The 23,559-nt window shown below is 43.5% G+C and overlaps 1 protein-coding gene across 1 annotated transcript; it reads left to right on the forward strand.

Annotated features, from left to right (window-relative positions):
• The first annotated feature begins 523 nt into the window (after nucleotides 1–523).
• Nucleotides 524–22,571, forward strand: FAS (Fas cell surface death receptor). Its single transcript, XM_048857187.2, has 9 exons — nucleotides 524–714; nucleotides 7,607–7,769; nucleotides 8,675–8,812; nucleotides 12,156–12,267; nucleotides 18,027–18,085; nucleotides 18,630–18,707; nucleotides 18,855–18,928; nucleotides 20,280–20,304; nucleotides 21,265–22,571. The coding sequence occupies exons 1-9, from the start codon at nucleotides 679–681 to the stop codon at nucleotides 21,621–21,623; spliced, it is 1,044 nt and encodes a 347-aa protein (XP_048713144.1). The 5' UTR covers nucleotides 524–678; the 3' UTR covers nucleotides 21,624–22,571.
• Nucleotides 22,572–23,559: the final 988 nt, after the last annotated feature.

The raw sequence follows: 23,559 nt of genomic DNA on the forward strand, positions 1-23,559 counted from the left end.
TCATTTTCTTAAAATATCCTATTAAAATCTCCTGGCTTGCTTTCAACGTCCCGGGGGGAGATCGATGGGGATTCCTGGAGACTCCAGGCCAATCCTAGAGGTTGGTGAGCCTAAGCATGTGGCCAGAGACATCTGGGACTCTTTCCAAAATAAGCTGGCCAGATAGAAGCATAGCAGGGCCCCGTTCAGGCGCAGGACCAGAGGACTCCAGGGCTAACGCCTAACGATGAGATCAATACAATTGTTTCCCGCTTGTCCACGAGCCTGCTGCTGGGGTGAGCAGGGAGCCCACACTGCACCTTGCAACGCTGTAGCAACAACCCTCGGTGGCTACTGGGGGGAGGAGGATCCTCCCAACTGCGGCTCTGCCCAGCTTCTCCGGGCCAGGCGGTCCCCTTGTGCTCCAGGCGCTCCCTACCCTACGCGGTGCTGCCTCCCTGCTTTCCTTCCCCCCGTCCAACCCCGGCGCCGGGCACGGGAGCGGGACGGGCGGCGCCTAACCCCGGAGGAGGAGCCTGCCCGGTGGCCGGCACAGCGCGGGGCGGGGCAGATGCTGCAGCTGGGGACCCAGTGCTCGATGCGCGCCCAGGGGGGACGGCGGCGAGGGCAGCTCCCCGGCGCCACGACTCACTTTCGCTTTGGAGGGCTTGCCCGGGCACCGCGCCGGCCGGCGGCAGCATGAGCGCAGGGCTCCTCTTCCTCCGCCTCGTCCTCGTAAGTCCCCTCTCGCCCGGGCCAGGCCGCCGGACTGTCCGGGGAGGGGGCCGGGCGGGATTCCCGCGGCTCGGGCGGCCGCTTGTCCGTCTCCCCAGGGCTGCGCCTCGAGCGGGGCCACCTTCGCGGAGAGTCTCCGGCCCCGTATTTGCGCCGGTGGCTACGGGGGGGGGGGGGCGCAGACAGCTGCCGGGGGACGATGGTCAGGACTGGTCACTTCCCTCGCTCTGCTGGGGTGCCCAGCGCGGGGCAGAAACCAGCTTCCCGTCCTCAGGTAAAGCTCGCTGTCTCGCTCGCTGCCTCGCCTTCGACCAGAAACAATGATCGTTTCTGAGAAGCGAGATCAGGTAGAGATAAAGTCCTGCCTGCTGCGTGACACAACCGCAATAAACAGAAAGCATTCCTGCTTCCTTACGTCTGGGGCCAATTGACTCAGAGACCATGTGAAGGAGACGTGGCTCGGAAATATTGGTTCCTAGAAGCGGTTTGATTTTGGGACTGTTTTAAAAAGACTAGTGAAGGAAGACTCCAGGTGGCCTGTAAAGGGAACTCCTCTATTCAGCTATACTTTTTTTCACTTCGGGTCTTTCTGTGGAGTGAAGCAATGCAGTAAAACTGAAGTCTTTCGCTCCCTCACTTGTACTAAAATTATAAAGTACACTACATGATACAATAGAGGACAAACTGAATGTTTTTCAGACTTGGTATAGGGCCCCTCCTTTAATTGGCTTACAAGTGAATTCCTATTTTTGGAGAGCTGCTGTTCTATTTTTGAAAGGTTTCAGAGTAGCAGCCCTGTTGGTCTATATCTGCAAAAAGAACAGGAGTATTTGTGGCACCTTAGAGACTAGCAAATTTATTTGAGCCCACGAAAGCTTATGCTCAAATAAATTTGTTAGTCTCTAAGGTGCCACAAGTACTCCTGTTCTATTTTTGAAAATTGACATTTGCCAACACTACACAGTTATCACATCTATTTCCTAGTATAAGAAAACTGTCCCAGCAGTTGGCAATTACTGATCCTTTAATGGTGATCCATGCAAACTGCACACTTGAGATGAAATTCAAAAATATTAATGGCTAAACTACTATTGATATCAGTTGGGAGCAGGATTGGGCCCTGAAAATGTGACATCCTTGGTTTATAAACTTATTTATTATGGCCCCGATCCTGCAAACACTTAAGCACATTCTTGACTTTGCTACCATGAGCAGTCCTATTGAAATCAGCGAGACTGCTCAGCGTAGTAAAGTTAAGCATGTGCTTAAGTATTTGCAGGACTGGGATTTATCATTCCCTTCTTCCAGTCCAGGGAGATACACTGGACCTAAGACTCTTTCTGAAGTTTCCTAGCATTTTGTCTGAGGACCATAACTCTAGGAATTGTCCCTTGGTTACTGCTGTCAACTCTCTCAGAGATATGGTCTTGAATTTCATACGTAAGATCTTCCCACAGCATGGTTACAATTGGCACTGAATGATTGTTTGCGGAGCAGAGGCTAGTATTGAGATGATTGGTAGCAAAATTTTAACAGTAGATTTTATTCATCACTTGAAGGGTACAAAATTAATTTTGGTAATGCAGTTATGTGACTCAGTTTATACTGTGGAGCTTTACAACTGTGCCACTCCACAAAACACCAAAATATAGATTAAATAGTATAGAGGATGCTTTACATCCAAACAGCTGAAGTGTAGGTTGTGTGTGTCAAAAGGGGAGAAACGCCTTCAGCACACCAATTGCAGAGACGTACTCTAAATATATCATGCTTAAATAGACATAATCACAGTCAAAAATAGATTTGCATCTATATCCTGAATTTATTTAGGTCAAACTGATAGTGGTGTAAACAAAACTTCTTCCCATCATCCCTTCCTTCAATATACACAATAGGCTGATGTTTCCATCTAAACCTGGCTCTCTGTCAAATCCCAGTCCCATTAGCCAGAGAGGAAGTAGCTCTCCCATAAACCTATTATTCCCTCTTCCCTGATTTTTCTAGCATATGATTTTACCACACTTAAAAAAAATAATAAATTTTTAAAAAGCCCTGCAGTATGTGTCTGGCTGATTAATTTACTTACACCCAAATATGAGAGTAGTTGGGTTTATTAGGCCTTGATCCTGAAAATGATTCCACAGAAGTAAACCCTTGCACTCATCGCACATCAGTTGCAGAAATGGATCCTTAAGCACGTAAGATCATGGTCCATCTTACCCAGTGGCCTATACCAGAGCTTCAGAGGGAGCATACAGAACAGGGCAATTATGGAGTGATCCACCCCTATTTTCCACTCCCATCTTTTGGTCGGTGGAGGTTTAGGATTGCCCCAAGCATGGGGCTGTGACCCTGACCATCTTGGCTAATAGCCATTGATGGACCTATTCTCCTTGAAGTTATCCAGTCCTTTTTTAAACTCAGTGATACTTTAGCTATCACAACATCCCATGACAATAAGTTCCACCACTTAGTTGTGTGTTGCATGAAAAAGTACTTCCTCTCCTGCCTATTAATTTCATTAGGTGATGCCTAGTTTGATCAGGTGATCCTCCTTAGGCTCTTACTATTCCTTCTCTGTTACCAAAAGACTAATCATAGGCCTGTCCTCATATAAAAAGCAAAGCATAGACCATTTGAAAAAACAGCTGGCGGACACTCGTACAATGATGAGTGTGGTACCAGAACCTATATAAAACAGAATAGAGGAAAAACAACTAAATTTAATAGGAACAGATTTGGGTACCTTCAAACAGCAAACTAATACTAGCCAATAATTTTCTAGTTCATATAGTAAGGTCTTGTATATAATAAATAGCCAATTTCTGAGAATTTAGAAAAGACCTCTTAGAAGTTAAGGCCCTCACACTAAAGTGTTTGTTCCACCCATGATACTCCTTATGACTCTAATAATGCAAAGATTTGTACACGTGCTTAAAATGAATGCATATAAATAGTCAGATTCAAGTCCATTGGATGACTCACGTGTAAAGTTAATCTTGTCATAAGTGTTTGCATAACTGGGTCTGTATTTGCACAATATGTTTACCTATTCTACTGCTAAGATGAATTTCTGTTTTCTCCTACTTTGATGCAATACACTGAACAACCAGGAAATGCTGAGAAGTGAACTGCAATATATTGTATACAAGAAAAAAAACAGATCATAAGCTTCCCTTGAATCTTCCATTTTGACATCCGGCCACAGAGTAGCAACAATGACACAGAAGCTGTTAGTGTTGCTGCAAGTCTTAACAATAGACAGTAATCATTAATAAATGTGCATTGAAAAAGAATTCCAAAAAATCCACAGAACACTCGTGTGATACAAGGATGTGTTATTATCCCCACTGTACAGGTGGGGAAACTGCGATAAGATATTAATGCCAACATTTTCAAATTTGACCTTGTTTGTGGGGACTAGGGTTTAGACCCCCATGAATCTGATTTCCAGTCTGATTACTGAACACACACAGATCCTATTAACCTCAGCACCACAGATACACAGATTCTAGGGGGTTTACACCACTCTAACTGTGTAGACTTCACAACATTAAACTCAATTCCTCTTTCTGGCCCTGCTGGTTCTCATGACTCAAGTGCGCTGAAAACTTTGGAACATGAGGAATTGTCACTTTGAGTGGTTGCTTCAGGGCAGTTCACTGATAACTGTGCATTTCATCTTTGTGTGAAAAAAGAAAAGGATAGATGAAAGAGAGCAAAAAGAGGAGGGAGTGGAAAGAGAAAAATGTGCTGCTGGAAACTGGACCAGAGCACAGTTGCCAACTTTCACACAGTAAATAAGCCCCCCAACTTTCATAATAAGCCAAAAATTAAGCTAATCTCATTTCAAAACAAGGCCAAAACAAGCCAATCCCTAAGAACCCCAACACTCTGTGTAACTAGATCGTCCCGGTGTGCAGTGTGGGACTGTGGTGGGCCTGCTGTGCACCCCTGACTTTCTACCGCCCTTGCCCCTGTTTGCCCCTTGCCCCTGCTTGCCAGAAGCCAATCAGAAAAGAAGAAGAAACAAGCTGCAAGCCCAAACTTAGCCCACAAGCAATTCACAAGCCAATTAAACCAAAAACAAGCCCAATTTCTGCATGTTTTTTCGCGGGTTTGGCATGTCTGGACCAGAGAGCACCTGTTATAGTAAGAAGTCTGCTTCATCTAAAAGAGTGCAAGGAAAGGATCCATTTGCCAAACAATATAAAATTACCACCTGTTTGACAGTTCCATCTTGATAGGATTAATGTAAGCTTTTTAATTTGCAAAAGAAAAAATTCATTAAAATAGCAAAAGGGGGATAAACTGTTCATAAAATCATCCTTTGTGAAAGAACTACCAAGAGCAAACATCAGAACATAAACGAAACTTCCCACGTCTTGCTATCCAACACCAAAGCAAGGAAATCTCCTCTCCCCCTTTTTAAATTTCTTGAGAGCCCCTAATGAGCTATGTGCACTTGCTGCTGTGCGACTGATGCAAGAACAGATGGGAGGTTTTGAATGGGTTAAAATTATGGCCCCAAATGAATAGATGCAGGTGTATGCTCCCATGTGGGGATGGGAAATTAATGAAAGAAGAGAATGGGTGACTGAGAGGAAGCAGAGAATTTATTTTAAACTTACTATTGAAGCAATTGTCCATCACTATCTGGGTCTCACGTACAAGTATTGTATGTATTATGACTATGGTAGGGTTAGAGCATTATGCCCCTCATAGTGTTTTCTCTGAAGTGTTCCCCCTGTGTAAAAGACCTGGGATATTGTCCACAAATCACACGGATCCCGGAGGAGCCACTAGGCCCTCAGTGGCTCTGCCTTGGCTCTGTAGGTAGCTTGGCTTAATTGCCACACTGCCACGGATTCCCCAACTGATGCCTGCCATTGGAACCCACTTCTATGGCTCTGAAAGAAGGTTAATGCCTGAGCAGATCAATTGGAATTGATAATCTGGCCCAAATTATGATTTCTAAGGGTTTTTCTGGGGTTAGTTGCCCCTACTTATTTTGTTCCTACTGGATGTTTAGACTTTTAGTTTAAAAAATGGCATTTGTGTTAGATTAGGAAAAGAACAAAAACAAGCCTCCATGAGTCATTGTAGGCTGAAGGCATACATTGTATACATCTGTTTGTATGAAAACAGATCCAAAAGCACCTATCATCCCCTTAATGCATGTGTGTACCTTCAGTTATTGTCACTGAGTGATATGGGTACTACTGAGGACATGAGTGGTTTCCCAAGCGTACCATCAAATTGTGTTAACATTAGTGTTCCTTTTGTTATTAGTAATGAAATTTTAATTTCAGAGGACTGAATATCATGTGGGAGTGGCAATTCCAAGGAGAATCAAAAGAAAAAATATAAAGTGACTCTAGGATATAAAGAAATATTGTGGAAAATTTAGAATGTCACTTTGGGGATGAGGGGAAGCAAAAAAGGAAGAATATCAGATGTAGGGCATTGTATAAAGTTTCTGTGTGGAGTGCCTATATGATGCTACTTGAAAGACAGATCCTGAGAGGTAGTCCACACTTACTGTATTGGGAAGTACAGAATTATCTGGTAATAAATTGGTTCTATATATGTTACTACACATTATGTTTCTGTCTTTCCCTATTGTGTCAACAAGGGGGCGGTTTTGGTGGTTTTGAGGTGAGTTCTGAGTTCATGCATGCACGTAATAGAAGCTAGAAAGGTTTGTTAGTGTGGTTTTTGCGTAGTTATCAGTTATTTGCTTTGCACGTGTCTGTCATTTAGAAAGTTCTATTACAATAACCTATTTTATCCTGTTTTCTACCCCATTCTTTACACCTTTTTCTTTTCATGTTCATCTTGTATTTGCTCCTTCTCTAATGTCCTTCACTTTCTGTCCCTAGAACTAAATGGCATTTGTAGTAACACTATACATTTGGCTCACTGATTCTTGCTCCACTGTACACTCTCCTTGTGTTTATCTTTCTGTTCCACACTGTATCCTCCTTTTCTAAATGACAGCTGCTTGGCTTGATACTCTGGTGCTGGTTCTCCTCTCTCTCTCTCATTGGTGTCAATCAATATTACCTCCTCTGAATTGCTGGAACTGCAACTGTTACTGTTATAAAAGAGTAAAGGAGAGGAGAATTAGGCCCAGTGTGTCTGAGAATAAATATTTCTGGAACATGAACAGTTTCTCAGAGCAAGAATGTGACTTTAGGCACAGCCCTGAGCAAGGAATGATGGCTAGACTACATGCCCAAAGAGCTGCTCTGAGAAGCATTCTGACTCAGAAACCTCTCTGAGTCACAGCTCTCCTGTTTGTGGCCAGCATAATAATTTCCTTCAGGTCTACTCACAGTGTAGCCCCATTTACACCTGTGCGCTGCACCTGTGGTCAGGATAGCCCAAGTAGATGGATTAAGGACAATTCTACTTCCATTTTACTTCCTTGAGCCTGTGTCAGACCTGCTAACCTACAGGTTTCCCCATGGACTTCAGGCTTACAGACCCTACTGTAGGTCCTAGCAAAGCAGTCAGTCAGAGCTGCTGCAAGCGCTGGGGGACACGGACACCCACATCCCTGCAATGCTTTTACAGCACTCGGAGCACTTCTGGCTCCAGAGCCAATCGCCTCACAGGCCTGGAAGGAGGTAATGATCCTGTCACTGTGGCATCTTTGTGTAGGGTGACCCCTGAGATATGGAACACACAATGAGATATTGTTTTCCCCCTTTCCCCTCCCCACCTCTCCTCCAACCCTTGCTGTGGGGTACTGCTCCCACACCTTCATCCACTCCTCTCTCAGGGTCTAGTGCTACTGTGGCCCACTGTACAAGTAGCAGGAGGATAGGGTAGAAAGGCAGAGTGTGAGCAATTTTCCCACACCTATAATTTTACTGTTCTCTCCTAGGTGTTTGGTTGGACTATTGGATCACAGTGGGACAGTGATGTATCTGCTGCACACACGATATATGATAAGCTGTCTATAAAGAGGAATATTTCTAAAAGGGAACTTAAATGTGGAGAGAGAGAATACGCTGCAGAAAATATCTGCTGTAAGGAGTGTGCACCTGGTAGGTATCATTTTAAAATAATTTATTGAAAAATAAAGAGGTGAGTGGAAATGGCCACAGGCAGAATGACATACTGCTTGATAAATACCCTACATAAGAGGTAGTTAATAGGTGGACTGTGGGCCAAATCTGGACCACTAGACACTTTTGAATGGATCCCACATATAAAAATAATTGACTACTCCTGCTCTACATGCTGTAGCTTCTACTGGGACACAGTGTTATAGGGCCTTCCTCTGGCCCCCAAGTGACAGGACTACATTGGCTTCATATTTTCATTCGGAAATCCCTTGGGCACTAAAAACTGTATTCTGTGGATTGGTCTCTAACCTTCTTGTATTTATGCTGTTTCCGTAAAGATGTATATGATTATTCCATGCTATTCTAGCACTTTCACATGATCTGTTCCAAGCGTAGCTAGAATGCAGAATCGTAGAAAACACACAAATATTTACTGAGTTCATGCCAATAACTTTCCATGGATTTCAGACAAGTCCGTGTAAGCTACTTGGATTCATAGAGAAGCACTGGGATATTGACATGCACAATTTTGAAGGAGGTAAAAAAATGCATTCATGCTCTTTTGCCCACACAACTCCCCATTTATACCTGTGAATGCATATTTTCATTGAACATATCATTTGTTTAGTAAATTTTCCTTCTTGTTTTTAATAATTAGAATTTTAAATCCAACCCTGAATATGCTACATTACCAAAAGACATGTACGGATAGATACCCATATAATTTATCTGTAGCATTTAGAAAGTGTTGATCCCGTCATTATTCATAAATCAGAAAGTTTGAGATGAAGAGAAATAGAAAATCTGAAGCAGATCTTCCAGCTGACAACTTCTGGGTAGAGATACTACAACTTTCATTCTTCTTCTTCTTTTTTTTTTAACAGGTTCATTTAAACTTGCTGATTGCACAAACGACAACAAAACCTCAAATTGTAAACCATGTGAAGAAGGATCAACATTCATGGATCATTACAATTCCCTCCATGTGTGCAGAAGGTGCAAGTCATGTGACTCTGAACTTGGTATGTCTGTAAAATAGCAACTCAGGCAACAAAAACTGTCCATAGGACAAGACTGGGGAGTTACCACAAGCTTTGAGTAAGGGATAGCATATAGTTATGATGTCCCAGGAATAGACCAGGGAGGAAATTGTGACAGAGTTACAATTCGTACCCTGGATCCCCTTTTCTCTGCAGGGGTGGAGGGAGTATGCCATGGCAGTGCTTTTCCTGAGCAATTGTTCAGGTGCACTGGTTGGCAGTTTGAGAGGAATCAGAGTTAAGGCTCTGTCCACTCCTCACCCACCTGTGTTGGAGGGCAAGTAGAAGTCTCTGGAGGTGGCTCTTTTGCCCACAGTGTGACATGTGATTTGGGTAGTTCACTATGACATTCCGGGGTGCAATCCAGACTAGTGAGGGGTTGTGTCACCACTTGCCTTGCAACGTTGGGTGCCTCACAATGCTATGGGCCCCTCACAAAGACAAACAGTGTGCAGGTCACACCCTGAGTATCTGTATATAGCTGCAGCCTGCCAGCAACACTCCAGTCAAACTCCAGCTTCCACTCGCCTTGGTTACCACTTGAGGGTGGCCCCAACACATTCCCAGTCCCACATTTTCCCCCCAAAATGTGTGTTCTATTCTGTCCAGCCCTCTCCTGAACAGTCAGGTATTATATATCCATTGCCTCTGTAAGTGGTCAAATCATAGAACTGGAAGGGACCTTGAGAGGTCATCTAGTCCAGTCCCCTACACTTATGGCAGGACTAAATATTATCTAGACCATCCCTGACAGATGTTTGTCTAACCTGCTCTTAAAAATCTCAAATTATGGAGATTCCACAACCTCCCTAGGCAATTTATTCCAGAGCTTAACCACCCAGACAGGAAGTTTTTCCTAATGTCCAACCTAAACCTCCTTTGCTGCAATTTAAGCCTATTGCTTCTTGTCCTATCCTCAGAGGTTAAGAAAAACAATTTTTCTCCCTCCTCCTTGTAACAACCTTTTACATACTCAGTTTAAACACAACACTGGATTAATTTTAATTTTGATTAAAGAACAAAACAAGTTTACTTAACTACAAAGAGATGGGTTCTTAAGTGAGTACAAGTATAAGGCATTAAAGTCAGAAATGGCTACAAGAAAAATAAGGATAAAATGCTTTCTGGTAACTACAAGTTAACAAACTAGACTTGATTCAAGGTTCTTACCAAATGTTTCCAGCAATAGGGCTAACCAAAGTCTCGGGTCAGAACCCCTTCCAAAGTCCAAAGACTGCTTCTTTTGTCTCCTTAGATGAAAAAGCAAGAGAGAGATAGAAAGAATAGAGAAAGAGACTACCTGGGGTGTTTTTGCCCCCTCTCTTTTATAGTCCAGCCACCCTTTGAAATGCATTTTCGTCAGGGTTACCCCTAGATCAAGTACCTTCCAGCTGTGATGGTGGAGGCATGGGGTCTCGTGGTAAAAGAGGTTCCATGTTGTTTGTTAAAATGTGAATCAATCTGTTCCTGCCCCCCTCTTTGCTGCCAAAGTATGGCCACTTAAAAGGTGATGGCCAGCCAACTTTGATGACACTTGGCTAGAGGCATCAGCTTGTCCTTTGTCTTCGGGAAACTGGTTACCTACTCCCCAAACTTGTCTGGTAAACACATTTCAGTTGTAACTTCAGCTTATGTTCATAACTGTACCTATGTCATTATGTGCATTTCACTATGATATGATTGACCAGTGAGTTATTAGTTTTCAAATAATACCTCACAAGGCATATTCTGTACAATGATTATTACCATAGTGTGTAGGGTCAGAATACAGGGGTGCAGTCGGTCACACTCACCTTATGCCCTAGAGACCCTTTTTTGGCATTTACCTTGGCTCACAATCTGATCCTCAGTGAAACCATTTTAGATATATTCAAAGGTTTTCGGGTATTAACAAAAGGTACACCAAAACCAATATTTTTATTTAGTACCTTGCTTACAGAAGTTACCTTGAATCATTCCTTATGATAAAAAACCCCACACACACTAGACAATGTGAGATAAAACTTGATTTTCTCACAGACACACAGTTTTGAGTGTTTTAAAATGGACAAACACACCCATGACACAAAGCAATCATCTGGGAGAACAGAAACCTGTTCCCACTCTAGTCCTCGCTGAAGCAGGTTTGCAGCTGCTTCTTCTCAAACTCAGAGGTGCTGCATAAGCAACACATAGTAGAATCTGTGCATAATATTATAAGAGGCATTTGAGGAAACCGGTTTGAAAGTGGCTGAGAGGGAGGCGACAAGTCACATCAAAGAGTTGAAAATCCTTAGTTTACAAAGAGTTTCCAATAAGGAATTGTTGTATTAATTTTAAATGAATTTAAACTTCATTTTAAAGTTATTAGAGGCTCAGGACCCTGAGCATCCAACAGGGTTTTGCACTTGATTGTGTCTGGCCCTCTGGCTGTGCAAGTGTGTGGGAGGGGGTATACAGAGCTTTCTCTTGCAGCCACATCACAACCCTTGGTGGCTGTTGAAATTGGCATTTTTAGGTGGGGGCTGGGGTTCAGTTCCAGCAGCATGTCTTTTCCTTTAATCTTTCTCAAGGTACTGGCAAGGTCTCCACTCACTATCTGAGTGCATGCCTCACCAGGGACTCAAATGGTTGTCAGCTAAAGAAAATTATTTTTTAAAAGTCACCTTCAGATCTAGGTGTGTTACTGGTACTGTATGGGTATCTCTTGCTGTTATAAGATCTCCGCAGTCAGGTCAATCTCACTAGCCAATGATGGATAAAAGTTTACTTTAAATAGCAAGAGCTTAGTAGAAGAAAACTAAACTAGTTCAAACCAGGCCAAACAGAGTGGCTTGGCACTGCCCAACTTGTCTGTTTTACTCAATGTCCAGTCCAAATAAGTAGACAGACATCAGGGAACTGCACCAGGGGATGATTCCAGCAGATGATGCAGGAGATGCACAGGGAATCATTATAGAAGTGGCAACTGAATATGCAGGAGACCAGACACTTTATATAATGAATGATCATAGAATGATGAATGAAAACAAAACAGCCAGTATTTTGTAATGTTATATACTAGTCCCCTTCCAGCAAAGCAAGTGCTTATTGTTAGCTCTTTTTCTTCGCAGCATGTGCTTGCAGAGGACTCCTTCCTTCCCTCCTCTTCCCAGTATCACACAATCAGAAGGAGCATGTAGAAAACAATATGGTGATGCTTGCTTTTATGACCAGCTCACATTGATGCATACAGCAATAGAGCTTAAAAGCAATAGGCCTGAGCATAGCATTTGCTAATGGTACACTAAAATAGTTAGAGTACCACCTTCTTCTAATTGAAGAAAACTCTTGGGATTTATTTTAGGTTTCGAAGTTGCAGAAACTTGTACCGTCACTCAGAACACAAAATGCAGGTGTAAACAACACTACTTTTGCAATTCTTCTGACTCATGTCATCATTGCGACCCATGCAGCAAGTAAGTTTGAGGTCTTTATTATTTAACTATTCAAATGGTTTGTTGTTTAATGTGAATTATCCAGGCTCAGCCAGTTTTTCAATATCAATGTGGCCTCTAATGCATTGTTTAGGAAAGAAGTCAGTTTAGCTCACTTAACTCAATTGAAAATCCCACATCGACATAAACACGGTTAAACACCTTTTAGCTCCATTTAGTGGTCAAGTTATAGCCTAACAAGGTTTTCAGGTTAATTAAGCTAGTCCTATTGAACTCATTCATTTAGGGGAAAAAAAGCACTTTTTTTCTAGTCTGGACAAGGCCTAAAATTTTATAGGTACCCATCTGCATGGATAGTTACCACAATTGTGTGCAAATATCTGTATGCATTTGAATGCACAAATCTGCACACAAATTTAGAGGCCACTTTTAATAATTCCCACTCCAAGTTTTTTGAGCTTTGTCTTTGTGTATTCTGTTGGGGTAGACAGAAGATTATTCCATGTCAGGAGGTTATGGAATGATGGATTGGATGGGTGAGGAAGTAGAGTTGGAAGGTCTGGCAATACCAGAGGGTGACAGTCTGTAGAGGAAGAGAACTTCAGGGAAAGCAGCAGGTGCCTTTTATAGGATCTTCTGACAAATTCATTTGGACTCATACCTCTCTAATCTCCCCCCCAGGAAGTGACATCTCTCATTTTAGAGAGACAAGATGGGTGAGGTAATGTATTTGTCCAGTAAAGGATATTGCATAACCCATCTTGTCTATCTAATATTCTGGTACCAGCACAGCTACAACCACACTGCATACATCTCATTTTAGTCACAAAGCAAGTATAGTGCATACAGAGTTGGTATTCCTTCATTTACTGATGAAAATTAATTTTCATCAGAAATCTAAAATTATGAAACTGAGGTTTTAGAGCGATTTTGTCTGAAGGAATCCCTCAGCATTTTAGTTTTCTGGTATGAGTTTTCTAAATCTCTAATTTTGGGTCTTTGTCACACACTGACTGTATCCCACACTGGGGCCTTGGCAGAGTGAGAAATGAGTTTGGTTCCTGTTCATAAACAGTCGTGTAGCTCTGGTGCAACAGGAATTCTCTGTATGTCTACACTGCAATTAGACACTCACAGCTGGCCCATGCCAGCTGATTCAGGCTAAGGAGCTCAGGCTAAGAGGCTGTTTGATTGCAGTGTAAAAGTTTGGGCTCAGGCTGCAGCTCAGAGATCCTCCCACCTTGCAGGGTCCTAGACCCAGGCTTCAGCCCTACTGTCTACACCACAGTTTAATAACCTCTTAGCCAGATTATTTTAGCCAGAGTCAGCTGGAGCAGGCCAACCACAGGTGTCTAAGCGTACTGTAGGCATACCCTCTGTTTCCTGCTGCATGACTGTTTGATTACCAGATCTGTTGTGAATAAGGCCAGCCTGCTTTTCAGTTTTATCAAGGTTTGCCTTATCCCCTCGCCCCCCCACCCCCCGCCCCCCCCCAGCTATTAGTGGGTGTAGGTATAAAATCAGAGAATATCAGGGTTGGAAGGGACCTCAGGAGGTCATCTAGTCCAACCCTCTGCTCAAAGCAAAACCAATCCCCAACTAAATCATCCCAGCCAGGGCTTTGTCAAGCTTGACCTTAAAAACTTCTAAGGCAGGAGATTCCACCACCTCCCTAGGTAACGCATTCCAGTGTTTCACCACCCTCCTAGTGAAAATTTTTCCTAATATGCAACCTAAACCTCCCCCACTGCAACTTGAGACCATTACTCCTTGTTCTGTCATCAGCTACCACTGAGAACAGTCTAGATCCATCCTCCTTGGAACTCCCTTTCAGGTAGTTGAAAGCAGCTATCAAATCCCCCCTCATTCTTCTCTTCCGCAGACTAAACAATCCCAGTTCCCTCAGCCTCTCCTCATAAGTTATGTGTTCCAGTCCCCTAATCATTTTTGTTGCCCTCCGCTGGACGTTTTCCAGTTTTTCCACATTCTTCTTGTAGTGTGGAGTCCAAAACTGGACACAGTACTCCAGATGAGGCCTCACCAATGTCAAATAGAGGGGAACGATCACGTCCCTCGATCTGCTGGCAGTGCCCCTACTTGTACATCCCAAAATGTCATTGGCCTTCTTGGCAACAAGGGCACACTGTTGACTCATATCCAGCTTCTTGTCCACTGTAACCCCTAGTTCCTTTTCTGCAGAACTGCTGCCTAGCCATTCGGACCCTAGTCTGTAGCGGTGCATGGGATTCTTCTGTCCTAAGTGCAGGACTCTGCACTTGTCCTTGTTGAACCTCATCAGATTTCTTTTGGCCCAATCCTCTAATTTGTCTAGGTCTTTCTGTATCCTATCCCTACCCTCCAGCATATCTACCTCTCCTCCCAGTTTACTGTCATCTGCAAACTTGCTGAGTGTGCAATCCACACCATCCTCCAGATCATTTATGAAGATATTGAACAAAACCGGCCCGAGGACCGACCCTTGGAGCACTCCACTGATCACTACCCATTGAGCCTGACAATCTATCAATCTGACAATCAACTTTCTATCCACCTTATAGTCCATTCATCCAGCCCATACTTCTTTAACTTGCTGGCAAGAATACTGTGGGAGACCGTGTCAAAAGCTTTGCTAAAGTCAAGGAACAACATGTCCACTGCTTTCCTCTCATCCACAGAGCCAGTTATCTCGTTATAGAAGGCAATTAGATTAGTCAGGCATGACTTGCCCTTGCTGAATCCATGCTGACTGTTCCTGATCACTTTCCTCTCCTCTAAGTGCTTCAGAATTGATTTCCTTGAAGACCTGTTCCATGATTTGTCCAGGGACTGAGGTGAGGCTGACTGGCCTGTAGTTCCCAGGATCCTCCTTCTTCCCTTTTTTAAAGATGGGCACTACATTAGCCTTTTTCCAGTCGTCCGGGACTTCTCCTGATCGCCATGAGTTTTCAAAGATAATGGCCAGTGGCTCTGCAATCACATCCGCCAACTCCTTTAGCACTCTCGGATGCAGCGCATCCAGCCCCATGGACTTGTGCTTGTCCAGCTTTTCTAAATAGTCCCGAACCACTTCTTTCACCACAGAGGGCTGGTCACCTCCTCCCCATGCTGTGCTGCCCAGTGCAGTAGTCTGGGAGCTGAGTTTGTTCATGAAGACAGAGGCAAAAAAAGCATTGAGTACATTAGCTTTTTCCACATCCTCTGTCACTAGGTTGCCTCCCTCATTCAGTAAGGGGCCCACACTTTCCTTGACTCTCTTCTTGTTGCTAACATACCTGAAGAAACCCTTCTTGTTACTCTTAACATCTCTTGCTAGCTGCAACTCCAGGTGTGATTTGGCCTTCCTGATTTCACTCCTGCATGCCCGAGCAATATTTGTATACTCTTCCCTGGTCATCTGTCCAATCTTCCACTTCTTGTAAGCTTCTTTTTTGTGTTTAAGATCAGCAAGGATTTCACTGTTAAGCCAAACTGGTCGCCTGCCATATTTACTATTCTTTCTACATGTCGGGATGGTTTGTCCCTGTAACCTCAATAAGGATTCTTTAAAATACAGCCAGCTCTCCTGGACTCCTTTCCCCCTCATGTTATTCTCCCAGGGGATCCTGCCCATCAGCTCCCTGAGGGAGTCAAAGTCTGCTTTTCTGAAGTTCAGGGTCCATATTTTGCTCCTCTCCTTTCTTCCCTGTGTCAGGATCCTGAACTCAACCAACTCATGGTCACTGCCTCCCAGGTTCCCATCCACTTTTGCTTCCCCTACTAATTCTTCCCGGTTTGTGAGCAGCAGGTCAAGAAGAGCTCTGTCCCTAGTTGGTTCCTCCAGTACTTGCACCAGGAAATTGTCCCCTACACTTTTCAAAAACTTCCTGGATTGTCTGTGCACAGCTGTATTGCTCTCCCAGCAGATATCAGGGTGATTGAAGTCTCCCATGAGAACCAGGGCCTACGATCTAGTAACTTCTGTGAGTTGCCGGAAGAAAGCCTCGTCCACCTCATCGCCCTGGTCCGGTGGTCTATAGCAGACTCCCACCACGACATCACCCTTGTTGCTCACACTTCTAAACTTAATCCAGAGACTCTCAGGTTTTTCTGCAGTGTCATACTTGAGCTCTGAGCAGTCATACTGCTCCCTTATATACAATGCAACTCCCCCACCTTTTCTGCCCTGCCTGTCCTTCCTGAACAGCTTATATCCATCCATGACAGTACTCCAGTCATGTGAGTTATCCCACCAAGTCTCTGTTATTCCAATCACATCATAATTCCTTGACTGTGCCAGGGCTTCCAGTTCTCCCTGCTTGTTTCCCAGGCTTCTTGCATTTCTGTATAGGCACTTGAGATAACTCGCTGATCATCCCTCTTTCTCAGTATGAGGCAAGAGCCCTCCCCTCTTGCACGCTCCTGCTCGTGCTTCCTCCCGGTATCCAACTTCCCCACTTACCTCAGGGCTTTGGTCTCCTTCCCCCGGTGAACCTAGTTTAAAGCCCTCCTCACTAGGTTAGCCAGCCTGCTTGCGAAGATGCTCTTCCCTCTCTTCGTTAGGCGGAGCCCGTCTCTGCCTAGCACTCCTCCTTCTTGGAACACCATCCCATGGTCAAAGAATCCAAAGCCTTCTCTCCGACACCACCTGCGTAGCCATTTGTTGACTTCCACGATTCGACGGTCTCTACCCAGGCCTTTTTCTTCCATAGAGAGGATGGACGAGAAGACCACTTGTACCTCAAACTCCTTTATCCTTCTTCCCAGAGCCACGTAGTCTGCAGTGATCCACTCAAGGTCATTCTTGGCAGTATCATTGGTGCCCACGTGGAGAAGCAGGAAGGGGTAGCGATCCGAGGGCTTGATGACTCTCGGCAGTCTCTCTGTCACATCGTGAATCCTAGCTCCTCGCAAGCAGCAGACTTCTCGGTTTTCCCGGTCAGGGCAGCAGATAGACGATTCGGTCCCCCTGAGGAGAGAGAGTCCCCGACCACCACCACCTGCCTCCTTCTCTTGGGAACAGTGGTCGTGGAACCCCCAACCCTAGGACAGTGCATCTCATGCCTTCCAATCGGCGGAGTCTCCTTTTGTCCCCTTCCCTCAGATGTATCATCTAGTCCACCCTCCGCATTAGTACCTGTGGAGAGAACATGAAAAAGTTTACTTACCTGTATCTGCGTTGCTGGTACATGGACGCTCCCCTTTCTTCTTCTGGAGGTCACATGGTGCAATTGTGCTTTTGTTATTGGGCACCTTAATGGGTGGAACTGTTTCTGCCTCCCCAAAACCATCTCTTTCCTAATCTCTCCCTACTTTTAAAAAGCAAGTAAAAAACTTTATTCTAAAGGTGTTTGGGTTATTTTGAAGGAGCGCTGTTGATCCTTTCTTTATTGCCTTTCTCTTCACTCCTTTTTTCCTATTAGGTTCCCTCCCTTCTTTTATCTTGCAGATATTTTTTGGTTTTTTTGTGTTTCATTGGGTTTTATCTTGGCGTACAGCACCCTGAGCTGCTCACAAGGCCGTGCGGGTGCACTCTGTAAATAGTGGTATTAACATCATTTACATTATGACTTATAGGAAACTGGACAAGAATCCCTAGAGACTAAATATAACAACATTGGAGGACTAGAGAGACACTTCTTCCTCCCTACTAAATTCAAAATTCCGATTTCTTACTATATTAAGCCAGCTGGTAACAGTGTGGGGGGCATGGATAACTTTGCCTTCTTTTCATGACAGATTGTGTTGTTTTTCTATTGTTAAATTACTATTAAATACATACATATTTTTCATATTTTCTCTAGGTGTGAAAATGGCGCAATTGAAAAAGTATGCACTCCGACCACAAATACCATATGCAAAAGTGAGAGTGAATTACTTAATCTTGGTATCTCCATAGATAGAGTCAGTTGGATACAGCAGAATCAGCTATGCAGTGTAGGCCAGATTGTGTGTGTTAGACCCAAGGTGGAGCAAGCATGGAGCTGCACCACCATATAAAATGCTTCCTGGGGACACCTGGTATGCAGGCGGAGCACACCCATGGCTGCACAAGGGTGGAACATGGCTTCCAGTCCATGACTGGTCAGTTCTGCTGGCTGGTATGGCGGGGTTGCCCCTTGTAGAGTGGCCTGTACCGTAGGAACAGTAATGGGGAGCAGTCCCTGTTGGCAGGAGAGAACAGGAATCATTTTTGTGTCTTGCCCTGGCACAGGGCTGCAAGGAGCAGAGAGGGAAGACTCCTTGCACCTCACCAGTCGTGCGCTGCGTCTGGGGAGGCATCTATACAAGGTCCTTCCACAGTCTGGCCTTTATAATCCTGTGAAGGGTTCCAAGTGTGTTGTTGTATTGCACTGATTTTCTGTGCTTTGCTTTTATGTAAATTTTACAATGCTCTAAATTATCAGGAAACTTCTGGTGGATTTATCTAGTGATTGGAATTGTCATCGCTATAGCATCACTATCAGCCGTAGCAGCGTACTGTTGTAAGTTAATTTCTTTTATTCATCCATATTGTATACTGAATTGACTACTGCTTAATTAATCATAATTCTCCTCTTTTAGGTGCTCCACTCTAGCACTGATACATACTATGCGCTGATTTTTAAAATTTTTGGCATGTTTTGTTTCAGACAAGAAGAAACGGAAGGATTTTGATGTGAACAATCAGATGCTGTCTCGGGTTGTCCACAAACCACCCACCTCTGTAGGTATCATTGTTTAGCATGGCTGAAATTCAGCTTGGTGCATGAGGCCCTCTGCACCACTTAAATCCACACTGGGGCTGTGTAGATTGTGGAGGCCTGTCCTCCCTTTACCCTCTGGCTTTATGTGAGAGAAGTGAACTTCACCACAGAGAGAAAGACACGTGGGAGAGTTCCAAACTATTTTTGCCAAGCAAATAACAGGATTTGTCCATGTGCTTCCTACGAGCATTTCTGAAAAAGAGAGTGTTTTGTATAGTACAATGTATATATGGAGAACAAGAAGAAGTTTTCAAACCCTCCTGTCCCAGCTACACACACAAGCTAGGAAGGAAGTCAGGGATTTGATTCGAATCGCTCCACTCTTTCTGCCTGAGATAAAGTTGAAGCTTTTATCCCCTAAACAGTCCTATCTTTAAACACGTATTGTTCCTTAGAGTGGAAGGTGCTAGCAATGAGTGCCCAGCAGCTGAGGATAAGAGAGGACATTGTGTCATTCTGCTGTGACCCTCTCTACTCTCTCAGATAATCTATGAGCAGTACTAAAGGGCTCAGTTAATCCAGTTCTCTATGGCCAAAGGACAGTTGCAACACTGAGGGGACCATGAGGAAGCAGAGTGAGAGTTGGGGTCAGAAGAGTTTTCTACAGAGGACCCTGGGGTGGGGGTGGGGTGGGGGAGGAATGTATTTCCTGGCCTGACTCATTAGGGTCAGATCATTACAGAAACATGCAAAAAGCGGCCCAAAGTTTGTGGGGGAAGAGGGGTTGAGTGTCATTTCTCCTCCCCGCCCCCGATGCTTGTCTGTGGGCTGTAGACAGGAAGGGTGTGGAGCTAGGGGAAGCTACCTTCTTGCAGCAGCATCTCTCTCCAGCCTAGTACAGAGCTCCTCACTTAGACAAAGGATCATTTCTCTCCTAAAGAATGTTCCATACATTGATTAAGCATTCTGAGTAGCTAAGATCCTGAAGTTCTTGAACTAGTCCGGTGACCCAAATACAGACCACCTTCATTTCTATTCTTGAGTTTAAAATTTGCTAGTGCACTGTATTCTAAACATGGCCTGGCTACTAAAGAGAGGGGTCATGGATAAAGCTGAGAGAAAACTCCAAATTTCATGAAATTTAGCATTTTGCATAATTTGGTGTTTTAAAAAAAATTGGTAGTGGGAGCCCAACCCCCCCCCCCCCCAACTAAGGTACAAAAGAGACTGTACCACTGAAAGAAGAAGAGAAGATGGGAATAAGTGAAAAAACAGAAAAAAATCAATAATCAAGAAAAACTTGGGGGGGAAGGGCAGAGACTCTACAATCTGCAGGGCCTCCTTTACACTTTTTTCTTTATCTGTTTCCAGGAAGTGGAGCCTCTTGTGTACACAGGTATGAAATAACATTTTACTTTCTGTGTAGGAATGGTGAGAAATATGGTTTAGAAACCATGCAAGAACATATGTTTTGTTCAATTTAATGCAAGGTCAGTCTCTGTTTCGAGGAGCTGTCACTCCTCACTGATTTGTAACTCTCCTTATTAAATAAATGTCAGTTATGGGAACAAACCTCCAGTCCTAACTAAGACACAACGCTCATTTTTTTTTTAAATCAAAGGACGTTTTGTCTCAGTAAGGTCTGCAGACTCTGTGTTACTTGATTAATGTTAGCAGGAATTAGTTATTGAAAAACCCAAAATGTTTCTGCTTGGATGAGCACCCAACTGTTTTCCTGCTTGTTAAAAAATTGTGAGTATATGCAGATTTTTGGAGACTTTGTCCCACAGGACTCTCTAACTAAGAAACCCTCTGGTGGTTCAGTAGATACACTGGCAATCTTGTTGCCAGATCTCAGGTATTCATATATTCTAATCTCCTGGACTCTGCAGCTTTCAAAGCCAAAGGCATTCACCCTGTATTACAGATCAAGTAGTACGCAAAGCCCAGAAGATAGGCTTCTAGACACTGAACTGTCAAGTGCATGAGTCCAGCAATGGAAGTATCATTATGGAGAGGTTCAGCGCCGAGCTAAGAGGATGCCAGAGGTGCTTGTCTGCTTGAGGAAGGGAAGGAGAAAGGGTCCTATAGAAAGATCCGAGCACTTATTTGAAGTCACAAGAAGGGGATATGGGTCCATACCTGAACATTTGAATTTTCTAACACAAGGGAAAGTGTAGCATGTTGACCCATGTCTACTGTGAAGTTCCCTGTAAAAGACTTCTCTCGATCTCTCACTTAGGCTTGAAATATCTGTTTTGAATAGGAAACGTGTAATCTATTTAAAACATGAAAAAAAATCAGTAAAATACTAGTGCCATGAATTTGTGTTTTCAAATGTTATTTGTATTGTCAGATGTTGACCTGAGTGCCCACATTCCTGCTATTGTGGAGGTGATGACGCTACCACAAGTCAAGGCTTTTGTTCGGAAGCATGAAATCCCAGAACCTGCCATAGAGCAGACACTCCAGGACTATATAAATGATTCAACTGAGCAGAAAATCAAATTGTTCCATATGTGGTATCAACATCATGGAATGAAGGGGGCTTATGAAAATTTGATCGTCAGCCTGAGAGAATTAAAAATGCGTGCTGTTGCTGATAAAATTGAGAAAAAACTGAATGCGGTCACTTTCAGCAGTCAGGAAAACGGAAGATCAAATGTCAATACTGCTGAGCAAAGCAGCACCCATTCTGATAGACATAATGTGTAGTCAGTGGAAAAATATTTCTAAACAGGTAAGTATTATTTTTATGTTGTAAATAACAAAGTTTTCAAAGACCGTTTCCTTCAGCATTTCTACCTGATTAAAGAAGAGGTGAGTGAACAAACACAGACAGCATGGCTAACTTCTGGAAATGCATCGATGTGCACTTCAGAGATTGAGATTTTGCTATCCTTTGTAAAGGACTGGGAACAGAGATTCTGGGAAGCATTCACTAAAAAAACAACAATATAGGAGTTCATGCAGAGGACTCACAATGCTTCTGTGTGTCACACAAAAAAACTCAGCCAACATTTTGGAATGAAGCTTTAGTTAAAGATTTATGGTCCCAGACAATGGATGATCTTTGTGTTTAGTTATGCTAAAATTATGGTTTATAGCTATTTTCCTTATGTAAGAGAATGAAAACTCTGGCGTTACGTTTACAGTATTTTCAGCAAACACACTTAGGGGAAAAAAAAGGAATTCAATTATTTTAAATTTAAAGACTAACTTTAATGTAATCTGTAAACATGTTAAAGATTTACTCACATGAGAAATCCCATTTAAAGTCAGTGGGGCTATTCACTTGTTATGTATTTGGAAGATGAATATACTTGTTTTTATAGATTACTTTAAATGATACTTTCAGTTGTGAAAGCATATGAACATGTACATATTTCATGGAAGGCCCCAAACTAACCACAGATGTGTGGGTGCAGATTATTGCCTTCTACGATAATCATGATGGTCCCTTCTGGTCTTAAAAAAAAAAATCCGTGAAATGAAATGCGATCTGTGCCTGTATAACTGAAGGACAGAACTGGGTCCTCAATTTTTAAAGGTCTGTCATACCAACTGTGATCTCTCCAAGGCCCAAATGTTTGATACTAGCTTTTCTAATGCAAAGATTTAAAGTAAGAACAAGCAGCAATAAAAGAAGAGCTTGAAATAGTGTATGATTCTTTCCATTAATTTGTATAAATTGGCCTATAATAACCTCAGTTTCAAGATTTCAGATTCCTGATATCAGTAAACCTCAGGAATGAAAACTGAAAGCTCCATTCATCTCTGGACCATATGAAGCCCAGAAAGCTGAGCACCAGACCAATCTATTCAGCATGACTGGGCTGCCACATAGTTTATCAACCTCCAAAAGAATCTAGGGAACTGCAGGGCTACTCTGTGGAAGGAAAGGTTAATCTGTAAGCCTATGTTAGTGTCCTACTTCCTACAATCCACAATTTCTTGTGCTGGAGCTATTTCCTTTTCTCCCTCTCTCCTAGGTCCCTTATATAGCTCCAGGAGCAAGTGAGGTACAAATATTTGCTACACTGTATCGCATCATTTGTCCATCATGTTAATTTTCTTGCATCCAGGTACAGCTGGCTGAAAAGAAAAGTAGTTACAAGGACTGTTTGTTGAGGGAAGTCTCCCACCTCTCATGACTCCTGTGGAGGACTTCACCTTATCACTGAAGTCTGGGGAGTGTCCCCCTCCACTCACTGATTCCATGCAGCTTATTGGTAGTCTCCTGAGAATTTTTAGGTTGGTGAATGCTTCTCTTCTTCCTGACTGAGATTTTCTGGTCACATGATGCCTTTGCTATTTTTTCTTTGACTCACTGCCTCTCAGTCCTCCAGCAGTAACTCCATTAGTCACACTCAGTGCACTGCCTGACACTGCTTCCATGAGCCACATTGCTACTAATGGCTCTTTGGCTACTCAAAGAGTATGGGCCTGTTTCTCCCCAGTCTGTACCTTATGCCTTTGCACCCATGCAGTCATTTACACCTGTGATAAGTGGTTGTAATCAGAAAAGTAGCACTTTACCCAGATGTAAATGACTACAAGGGTGCAAGGCAAAGGAGCATCAGGTGCTGTGAATCAGCTACAGGGCAGGCTTGCGCAGAGTGTAATGCTGAGACCAGTCTTAGGAGTCTGC

Source organism: Caretta caretta, chromosome 7 (genome assembly GCF_965140235.1).
Source record: "Caretta caretta isolate rCarCar2 chromosome 7, rCarCar1.hap1, whole genome shotgun sequence".
NCBI lineage: Eukaryota > Metazoa > Chordata > Testudines > Cheloniidae > Caretta > Caretta caretta.